This window comes from Limulus polyphemus, unplaced genomic scaffold, assembly GCF_000517525.1.
Source record: "Limulus polyphemus unplaced genomic scaffold, Limulus_polyphemus-2.1.2 Scaffold1728, whole genome shotgun sequence".
In the NCBI taxonomy this organism is placed as follows: Eukaryota; Metazoa; Arthropoda; class Merostomata; order Xiphosura; family Limulidae; genus Limulus; species Limulus polyphemus.
In genome coordinates, this window is record NW_013667338.1 from 57,657 (window position 1) to 69,650 (window position 11,994).

At 30.8% G+C, this 11,994-nt stretch overlaps 1 protein-coding gene across 1 annotated transcript in view; it reads right to left on the reverse strand.

The window, feature by feature from the left end:
- LOC106464727 (integrator complex subunit 2-like) overlaps positions 1–11,994 on the reverse strand; it is a 38,566-nt gene that overhangs the window by 4,957 nt on the left and 21,615 nt on the right. Inside the window, 8 exon segments of the mRNA XM_022392497.1 lie at positions 4,354–4,459; positions 6,359–6,466; positions 6,725–6,835; positions 7,161–7,386; positions 8,023–8,353; positions 8,735–8,963; positions 8,965–9,366; positions 9,822–9,944. Coding sequence (XP_022248205.1) covers positions 4,354–4,459; positions 6,359–6,466; positions 6,725–6,835; positions 7,161–7,386; positions 8,023–8,353; positions 8,735–8,963; positions 8,965–9,366; positions 9,822–9,944 — 1,636 coding nt within the window.

Consider the following 11,994-nt stretch of genomic DNA (forward strand, 5'->3'; position numbering starts at 1 on the left):
AAAAGTATATATAGAACCTAAAAAAATATTTTGTTTCACATCCTCCATGTGCAAAATTTTTAAAGGCTTAGCAGCCTACATCAAGCAGCAACCAAGTACAAAGGTTGTAACTAGTTGAGATAATTGTTTGATGTACTTCTTTATTTACTGTTCTGTGTTTTAGGAAAAATATCTGAGAACTTATTTTAAAATAAGAATAATCTATATACATATATAATGTATATATTGAAATGAGACTGTATTCTACAAAATACTAGTTGACTAAAACACAGCCAAGACAATTTACTTTGCACAGACCAAAGGTCACCTTTATGTTATTTAATATGGTAACACGAGTGCATGTGAGGCGCGTCACTGTAATGTCTGTATTTGTAGCCAGGCATGGGTGAAAGGTCAATATAACAAAAATAATAAATATATACAAATGTATAATGTTATGAGATTTAAGCTATTTCGTCTAAACATTTATGTTTTCGTGTTATAATTTGTGTTCATTCTAAAATGAAAGAGCCATAATTTATGTTTATTTTCTAATTTTTTATGGTAGTTGCAAGATCGGTCAAATTTACCGAACCTGTACAGATTAATTACTGAAAATAACAGACACAATATAAAGTTTTTTCTTAAGAAATATTTGATAATTATCTGGACATTATAAAGACAATGGTGAAACAGGCAGAACAATTACTGATAGAACAAACAAACATGTTCGAGCTTTGCATACATAAGACTGTAAAGCCAGTGCTGTGGCTGAAAATTTTGTTGAGAAACACAGTATAACTGATACTGATTGTCCCATAACAGTAAACATTCTTACCCACTCCCATATCTTTTTGGATAGATAATGCAATGAAGCTCTATTGATTTCAGAGAAAAAGCCATAATTAAACAAAAAAATCACTTTGGAATTTTTAATTATTACTGTTGGTATTTAATTAGCATAATAGCATATTTTATGTGTGCTTTAGATAGTACAATTTTGTCTGTTTGCATGTACTCCCAATTTTACAACGTATAACAATATAATTTTATAACAATTATGTTTATATGTTCTCGCCTGAAGTCTACCTTATTATCTATGTTCAAAATATTTTGAAATTCTTTGTCTAAGCCTAAATCAGTTAGCAAGTATTTTGTTTGTCCCGACGAAACTATAATTGCGAAACATTGGCTTAAATAAAACCAATTATGTTTTCTAGAGTAATAGGTCATGTTTATTTATCTTTTAACATGCTCTTCATTCCTTGGATAATCTTCTACCATTACAACATAATGTGCATATCTCAGAAACAAATTATTCTTACCTATCACACTTCCACCAAAACTTCTTCTATCCAATCAACTTTTAACTCATTTAAATATATTAAGAACATCATGAGATTTGAATTGGCTAACTCCTTTAATCATCCAATGACTTTCTGATCTTTGTTTTAATTCAGTTTATCTTTTCTTTTTTGTATGTTTTTTTACCACATCTAATAACCTCCCAAATAATCCTATTTTTTGTTTTGTTCAAATAACATCTTTCTGTCCACAGCCACAAAAGCAGCTTTTAAACTGATAAAAAATACATACAACTTTCAATTTTCTATTAAGGCAGTTAAAATCAATATAAATTTTTGTAGAGCATACCTTTTCCAAAATCACATTTGGCTTTCCTTTATTACTTATCATCTAATCATTCATTAAGTCTTCTGTCATCATTCCAGTCATTAATCTCTTACATTTAGTAATGACACTTCTCTTTACCTCTGCTTCATCTTTCATTTTATAAATTGGGTAAATATTTGCTAAGCTCTTAATTTCTTTAGATTTTTGTTGTCTCCAATATTTTGATATTTTAATTCTCATTTCGTTTGTTATATTTGTCCATTCAACTCTTCATCTTTATATGGATTCTTTCCTTTCTTCAAATTTAAATACTTTTCAAATTCCTCTTCTTTCCATCAACTATCCATTTTTATCTCTTGCAATTCTTTTCTTTTCTAACATTTTGTCAAAGTGTTCCCTCCTTTCTTTCATTATTCAGGGCTTGTCCACTCTCCTTCTCCAGAACATATTCATTGCTTTCCATAACCCTTTAGTTGTTTTATTATTCACTACTTCACCCATATCTTACGCTTTCTAATATGAATGCTGCAATCCCTTCCTTCTTTTACATTTTTTTAATTGTTATCTATTTCTATTTTTGCTCTGTATATTCTTGATTAAGCAATCCATTTGCCCTTCTTGTTTCAACCTTCATTACCTTTCCTTTCTACTCCATTTTCCAAGCTGTGTTAAGTTTATAGAAAACCTTTTCCTGGTCTTCTTCTCTATCTATAGCCATTTCTTCCTATATAATTTTTCCTTTCATCCAAAACATTTTTCTTATTTATCTCCTAAAGTTTCTGTTCTTCTTTAATATACAATGTATTTGACATATGATTGGATTCTATCACATTTTCAACTTTTATCCACTTATTCATTGATTCTGGCTATTATTTTTCCATTATATAGTCTATGACCAAAGTCTTTTAGATACATCTATCTTCCTTTCTCTTCCCCATCTTCTTTTTTGTTCAACACCTTGAATCTCCAAGGTTCACAAAACTCCTAAACTTTTCCATGAATATGCTATACCTTCTTCTTCCACATTATATTCTAGTCTTTATTTCCAATCCTTGCATTCTTATCTTCCTGTAATTGTTCTTCCAATTTTACTTCCACGGTCTCAACCATTTGCTCTATCTCCTGATTATTACACACCATGAAAATTGTTTTTCCTTTTGTCAAAATTCACCTTTCTTTCTTCTTCATCTTAAATTTCGATCCCAATCTTCTTTTAACTCCTATTATACAACCTCCTTTTGCTCTTCTCATCTTCTTTTCTTTTTTCTGCCCATTTAATTTTTCCTCTCATACTTATCATTACGTTTCTCAATACATCGTTATTGGAATCACCACTTCGTGTTTTCAAACACACTCCTAAAAATCCTAATTATTTGTTATCTTCCATTATATGTACTGTGTTGACCTCCTTTTTTCTGTTCCCTATTCCTCTCCCTCTTTCTTACAATCTTTCCCACTTCTTTTATATTTCTTGTACTTTGCTTATCAACCTTAAATCTTTTTTCCAGTTTAAAAACTTCCATGAAATCACCACTTCAGAATTTTCTTTGTCTCATTCAAAATCTTAAATCTCAATTATCAATTTATCATATATCACACTTATCTTATATATCTTATTCTTCTAATATGTGCAGAAAAATCTTCTTCAATACAGATTTCCATATCTTTCAAATTCTTTTTTTTCTATAGAATATTTTCTGTTCATTGTTAAAATGTTACTATTTTAGATCTAGACACTTTTTCTCTTTGCATTCTTATTTTATGTGCTTGAGAAATTCCCAATGGGATGGATCCATACATCTTCCCCACTAATATGTTCAACTTTTCTTCAGACTCTTTTATAGTTTTCTTTCTATCTTCTTCAAGTCCTTCTCTTATTTTCTAACCCATCAATCCTATTAACTTTTCTCTGAAGTCCAGATTTTTTGTTTCTAATTGCATCTTTTCTGTCTTCCCATGTTCCTTCTCCCATTCTACAGTTATATAAAAATTACTCAGTCATTTTCTTTCTTCATTCTCTTTTATTTTATTTTAAACACTTATAAAATTCCTTCTAAAGTATTCCAAATTTTTTCATTCCTCTTTGATTTCATTTCTTCTATATCTGATCCACTTCTCCTTTCTTGTCTTTTTCATTCCAGGGAACAAAGGGTTAAATTTATCTTTCCAAAAATTTCCTTATTGTTTTCCTTACCTCCAAAAACATATTTTTTCTACTCTAACAAACTATTACTTTTTTTTTCATTACCTCTAAAATTAGTTAATAAACTAATTCATCTGAAAATTCTGTTATTAGGCTTTGTAAGCTTTAGTACTCTTTTTCTTATCAAATCTCTCTTCTTTCTGAAAAAAAGATCTTTTCAGTTGGATCATCAATACCTTCTTCAAATATTTCAATCTTTGTCACAATTTTAAATACAACTTTACTTTTTTATCACTTTCAACTACGTCTTAAACTACCATTACTGTATATCTCCCCCTGGTTACTACTACAAAATACTTCTGGGCTACTAAATTAAATCTATTGCTTGATTAATACTCAGACAGTATTTGGACATAAGATGAACCAAAAAACATATTTAACTAGTGCATTACAATGAGGTGTAACATTTAAATGGCTCTTCCATACTAAAGTTTTTCTCACTGTCATTACAGGCAGACATTGTTTCTGGCTACTTCTTTAATGTACTGATATCTTATGTGCTATAACACTAAACAATAAAGACACAAGGTTCATCTTACCTCCTAGTAATGTGTGAACAACACTAATACAAAGTCTGGCGATGCTGAGTGATTTTGGAATGGCATACTGCTGGCATAAGTATGATGTCAGTTCAATTCCAAAAACCTACCAAACACATGAAAATCTGGTATACTAAAAACACCAATGAAAATAAAACTTTAGAGATCATACACTGAGCCCAATGGTCTTGATTGAAGATCGAGCTAGGATCATATAAAATATCATGAAAACTCCTTCCCCAGCACTCAAATGTCAAAACTATAACACAGAATTATGTAACATGAAAACTTTTAATTTATATAGATATGAATAAGCTGGACTTAAATTGTCTATTTTATTGCTCAACTGTAATTGCACCAAGCTGAAAATTGTGCTGTAAAGAGATTTTCTTCTTCTTATTATTAAATGATGTACATGGTATTCAAATTTAAACAATTTATCTTGGAATTTTCTGCTTCTCAAATGAAAACAGGAAGGTATTATGAATAAAGTACTGGCAGACAAATCAATTTACTTTCTGTGATTATTGTCAATGACAAATGTTCTAGATATATTTCAGTTAGCTATTCTCAGTTTTAGGTTTTACATCCTTCAAGAAAAAATAATATATCAAGATGAATAATAAATGATAAAAGATGTGAAAGTATGAATATAACCAAAAGAAGATATTTTAAGATTATTCGATGAAGAGTTAAAAAGGTATGTATATATTTCTATTTCTTAATTTTAAACATTTTATTGCACTTTTTGTTGAAGATAATGGTTACAGTTAGTGATATGATAGAGAAAGAGAAAATGAAAAATTTTAGCATTTACATTAAAAAACTTTTAATATTCATTTACGAGATTCTAGAGGTTATGCAAATGAAATTTGAAAACTGTAAGATAAAAAATATTTTTATACTCAACATGAAAATCACCTTGCACTTGAACTATTCAGGGTTAAGTGCAAATAACTACAATAAATAACAAATTTTTAGTAGAAAAAAAATTAAGTATTTTATTTTTCTGAAACTACATGCCTTTAAAAAAGTTCTGTTAAGTTTCAAACAAGTTTTATTTTTGGAATGAAATATGATGACAGTCAGATTATGTCCTTGTGATGTAAGAATGCAGTAGCCAAACGGTTAAATTCTTAAGGTATACCACATACACACCTATAAGGATTATCTTTCTTATACTATGTATGGCTATTTCTATGCACTACTTTTTCCATGGACTTAAAAAAAGTTAAACATTTAAGATATGCTACATAAACACTCATTAGGACAATCTTTTTTACGCTATACATGTTACTTCTACACACAACATTCTCCATGGACCTACCAGAAACAAGTTAAATATTTAAGATATGCTACATAAACACTCATTAGGACAATCTTTTTTACACTATACATGTTACTTCTACGTACAACATTCTCCATGGACCTACCAGAAACAAGTTAAACATTTAAGATATGCTACATAAACACTCATTAGGACAATCTTTTTTACACTATACATGTTACTTCTACGTACAACATTCTCCATGGACCAACCAGAAACAAGTTAAATATTTAAGATATGCTACATAAACACTCATTAGGACAATCTTTTTTACACTATACATGTTACTTCTACGCACAACATTCTCCATGGACCTACCAGAAACAAGTTAAACATTTAAGTGATGCCACAAACAACCATAAGGATGATTTTTCTCATACTCTATATGGCTATTTCTATGCACTACCTTATCCATGGAAGCAATAAAACAATGTATGTGGTTCGAGGGTAAAACAGAGCCAAAAGATTACCTTTAAATATATTTCATTTAGCTGTGTGCAATTGTTACTTCCTAAAACAAGAAAATACTTGCAGGGTAAAACCCAACCAATAAGATGAACTTTATTTTATTTAGCTAGCATACAATTTGACCTTTTCATTAAAATAAGAAAGTGCTTGTTAATATATGCAGTGCCATGTATAACAGATTAAGTAAAAACAACAACTTTAACTGTTTACCTGCTTTTCCAACTGTGGCTGACTTAAAAGTTCCGGAATAAAATCAAGACAGATGTGCATTGATGGAATCGATGTGACGGTGATTGGCAAGAGTTTGCTAGGATAACCCTAAAGAACAAAGTACATAAATTTAAAAATAAAACTACACACTTGAAATAACTTGGATTATCTGATTTTAAAATTCACTAAATATACTTTGATATATACGTAAATAATGCTTGGATGTATCTCAGATATTAAATACATTTGGAGATATATGATTATATATTTAAACTACAGTTAGATAGCTAAATATATTTATTTGAATTATTCAAACATTTTATTTGTTTAACACATATAAACACATTAGAATGTATGAAGGTATACCTGAAAGTGAATCAACTTCACCAAATGTGGATCAGCTATAAAGACTTGATGGAAATGGGAACATATTAAGCTTTGCACTTCTCTTAATCTTGTCAACAGTCCCTCTGATTTCTGCCAGAGACAAACATAAAAATAAAACTAAATATTTAAATAAATTATTCAACTTTACTTAATAAACTATGATTACATTGAGAGTATGCATTCAGATAAATTTTAATATTTAACATTTAAAACTGAGCAAGTATTAAGAAAGCTTACAGATAAGTTTCTGAGGTTAACTAAATTGCAATTTCTTTATCCCTTGGTGACAATTAAATAAGTAAAAGATATGCAAAACCTTCTAGCACTACATATTTGTGTTCTATTTTTACAATACTTATAAATAGTTGGCAAAATGTTTACTGAATATTTAGAAAATTAATATGCTGATTATTACATTTTCTTCATCCATTGGAAGTAGACATTCCATTAGGATTTGTACTGCTGCACTTTCCTGGGCCATCATCAATGCATGTTTCAGATCTTCTCGATCTTTCTCTCCTTCTAAAGGCCCCGTCTTCTCCAGAAGAGGGTGTTCCAGTACATGATGTGTAAGGTGCGTACGAGATGCTGCCAAAAAAGCTCGTAGCATGTACAAAGTAATCTCCAGCAATGAGGCACATCTAAAGAAAAACATATTAAAAATACAGTATATACAGTTTACTTGAGGTAGAAACAAACCCTTTACCTAAAGTCACAATTCACTTAAAGAACAATATTATAAAATTCAAATCATATGGTATATGTACTCTAATACTGGACTATTTTTCATTCCACAATTTATACCCAACTTTCTATATGTGTCATAAATGTGGCTGAACATCCATTAATTTCTATTAGCCAAAGATATAATCAAATGACCTGAACACTCACTATTACCCCCACTAGACATCAAGGAAAATTACAATGATTTGAACACTTATTAATTCGTACAAGTTATCAAAGATAAAATCAAATGATCAGAACACTCACTATTACTCCTACTAGCCATCAAGGAAACACTTAAATCATTTGAACACCTACTAATTCCTACTAGCTATCAAGGATACAATGGAATCTTCTGAATACAAAATAAATTATTCAACTTTATTTAATAAACTATGAAACTCATCTGAACATTCCACTGTTTTTACTAGCTAGCAAAAATACAATCTAAATAATTTGAAGTGAACAATCAAAACAATGATCCATGATAATAGACAAGAGCACAATAAACTAATCTGAGCACTTACTGATTGAAACAATGACACAGAACTCACCTAAACAATCGCTGATCACACCGAAGGACATGTAGTGGGTCAAGTACAATATCATCCAATATTAGAGGTTTTAAAGCTACCAGTGGGAGCCTTGTCGGACGAGTGGCATTTACCGTCATGACCCATAAACGACGTGGAAAAACACGATTTAGTCTCCACCATACTTCATTAGCCTTATCTACTAGAAGCTGTGGAACACTGGGATCAAGTAGTTGAGGAAGGTGAGAGGCAAAAGAACTAGCAAATGGCCAGAGTTGGTATAGAGGCAGTGACAAGAGGTGATCAAGAAGAGCAAGGAGCTTAATGGAGCAAGTAGAGACTTCTTGGAAAGCTGTAAAAGAATAAATTAACAAGAGACTATCCTCATAGTAATAATAATCTCATTAAGGAGTATACTCATGACTTTTCTGTAATCAAGAGAAAGACTGCCCAAGGATGATTAGCTTACAATTAACTTAAACTTTTGTGTTTAGGAGGTTTATAATCCTTTTAATGTTTTACTACCATCATTCCAGTCATACTGTGTGTTCTGGATTAAAAAGAAATGCTTAAGGAATATGCTCAAGATTAATATTTGACAACAACCAGTTCAAGCACAAATAACGAATCTATACCTACAAAATCTAGCATTGGTAAGTTTTACATTTGATTCAAATTAAAAGTTAGCAATTATTCACATTTACACAATTAAAGCTTGAAGTACAAAACCTACCTTCTCTTAAACTGTCAGTGGTACAAACAATCTTAGGTTTAAAACTTCCAAGTTCAACAACTTTTTGAAATGCTTTTTTTTTCTCCTCAACAATCCATTCTTCTACTTGACAGAGATGAGGAAAGTGAGTGGCCAGGAGCCTCAAGAGGGGAGAAAACAGTCCAGCAAACTGCTGCTGCTCACGTTGAGCTTGCTGTAACAAGTAGATAATTGGTAGTTGTGCAAAAAAACTTGGAAGAGTAACACTTTACTTTACGATTAGCAGATAGTATAGCCTTCATATTGGCAAGTCTAGTGTCTTTGTACAGCAACAAGTAATAAAGTAATAACATCTGTGATGTTAGTGATGAAGGAGTTTCTTCATTTGTTTCCATCGCTATTGGAGTACTTCGACCAGATCTAGATGAAGGTCTTGAAGAGTTATTTTTTGATGCCCGTGGTACAAAGATGGAATTTTTAAATACTGCCATTATTTCATCTTCTGTAATTGGTTCATTAGTTGTATCTTGAGCAGATTTAGAGCTTGGAATAATCACAGAGTTAACATAAACTTCAATAAGTGGTGGCAAAACAGGATGTAAAGGTGGAACTGTGTTGCAAATTTGCCGATAGATCCAATCTTTAATAGGTACCTTATGCAAAAAATAAAAAAATATTAAAAGCAAAATGACTCTCATTGAAAGCTCTATTTTCTTAATAAATGATGAATGCAGATGTTACCTTGAAACTGTTTTTCAGTGACTGATGAACAAAGATAATTAATACTCCCAGTTTAGTAAAATACTTATCTTCTAATGAATACAGATATCTAATACTCTATGCTTAATAAGAGCTTTTTTTAACAACTAATGAACATAGTTCTAATACCTTATGTTTAGTGAAAGCTCTACTTTTCAACAACTAATGAATACAGTTCTGTTACCTTGTGTTTAGTGAAAGCTCTACTTTTCAACATCTAATGAATACAGTTCTGTTACCTTATGTTTAATGAAAGCTCCACTTTTCAACAGCTAATGCATAAAGTTCTGTTACCTTATGGTTAGTTAAAGCTCTACTTTTCAACAACTAATGAATACAGTTCTGTTACCTTGTGTTTAGTGAAAGCTCTACTTTTCAACAACTGATGGATACAATGTACAGGAAGAAATCCTGTGGTATTGCTACAAAGGTTTGGAGTGACAGGAACTTTTACTGCATGAGCTGTCACCACCTAGAATAAACAAGTCATTTCTTTTAAAACAATTTGTTTTTGATTAGTAAAATTTCTACCACAGTATTCATCATACTGTCTTCCAAGTACTAAACTTATTGTTATAACTAGTTTAACATGCGCATTGATTAGGTCTTTTTTTTATGAGTAAAACATTCATTCTTATTTTAGCTTCTTCTTATTAACATCCTGATAAAATCTCACATCAAATTTATTTTTGATTACTCTCACATTAAATTAAATTAGTGTTAAGTTTTTCTAAACCCTTAGATCTACTTACTAGTATTTTTCTGATAAACTCTCTATAGCTTACTTCTTGATAATCTTTCATTATAACTTATTAGCATGTTATGTTCTTAATAAACTTCTAATGTTGTCTTCTTGGTAAACTATCATTTTAACTTCCTCAAACTCTCACATCACCTTACTAGTGTGTTATTAAGTTCTCACATTAAAGCTACTAGCATGTAATCTTCCTAATAGATACTAAATATAATTAGCTAGCAATTTAGCTTATGATAAACAAATCAATTTAATATTGTTAAATTCCTTATACAAACTCACACCAACTTATTAACATATAAGCAAAAGTACCCATCTCCAGTGATGGGAAAAGTTTAAGTTAATCTTTAATCTAGCAAAAGTACCTGTCCCCAGTGATGGGAAAGTTTAAGTTAATCTTTAATCTTGCAAAAGTACCCGTCTCCAGTGATGGGAAAAGTTTAAGTGTATATCTTTAATCTAGCAAAAGTATGTCTCCAGTGATGGGAAAAGTTTAAGTTAATCTATGAAATTAAATTATTTCATGGACTTTAAAAAGGTTAATTGTGTTGCACTCTTGGGTTCTCTGAGCCAAAGCTCTGGGTTACTTATACCGCCCACCACGAAAAATAATTGGTGAGCATTTTAGTCATGCTAAGAGCCACTCAACAATAACATACAGTAAACCCACATTTTTATTTATTAAGTTATGTCACATTTTGAAATGTGAATAATAGAGTGATTAATTCCTAAAAAATTAGTGTAGAATATCCTACTTGTGAAACAAAATTTGGCATCAATATTAGTCATGCCTGTTCTCCCATAATTTGAAAAAAGAATGTTCAGCTTTGCCTGCATGTGGAGCATTTTCAAATGCAGCACAGAAAGTGGCCACTGTAAACGAGAGACGAAGGAATGCAAGGACAAACATTACAGTTCACAATATATATATATAATATTATCTTCTGCACACTCTCTGTATATTTCTGATTAATTCACATCATTAAGTTATGAATGTGTTCATATTCCTAAAAAACACATTATCTTATCAAAGTTTCCTCTCATATAAACATTCTAAACTATTAATGTCTGGATAACCTCTCTCTTCAATCTTCCTTATATATTCCTATATCAATTTCTACTTTTCTCTAGAGTTAACCAATGGAACTGGCACAACTTGGTGATTAGGAAGCATCACTCACAATCTGTGGGTAGCAAGTTTGAATCCCATCATTGCACATGCTAACCCTTTCTCCCATGGGGGGTGTTATAAAGTGGTAGTCAATCCTACCAAATTCAAAAGAAAGAAATGGCAACAATCCCATTAAAATGGCTAAGAAAGCCACTAGGGGGACATTCTGAGCTTCCGATTGGTTATTCATGTCATATATAGAAGTAAGTGTATATCAGTGGGTAGTGTTGACTAGCTGCCATCCCCTCTAGTCTACCATTTCTAAATTAGGGACAGGTAGCACAGATAGTGCTCTTGTAGCTTTGTATGAAATTCCACAAAACAAACAAACCACAAAAGATCAAACAGTGATGGAAGCTTACTAGTCAATGATCAAAATAATTTTTAAGCTCAAATATCTAATCCAATAACTGCTCTATTATATTTACTTGCCAATGTTATTTCATACCTGCTTTAAATGATGCTATTTTATTAATTTTACTGTTTCTTTTGTTTACAGTGATCTTTATCTGGCATATTTCGTTTTGGATCAGTTTCTTGTTTTGTAATTGCTATATTATTAACTCTTTCAGCACGAGCTCGGACCCTGGGACTGAC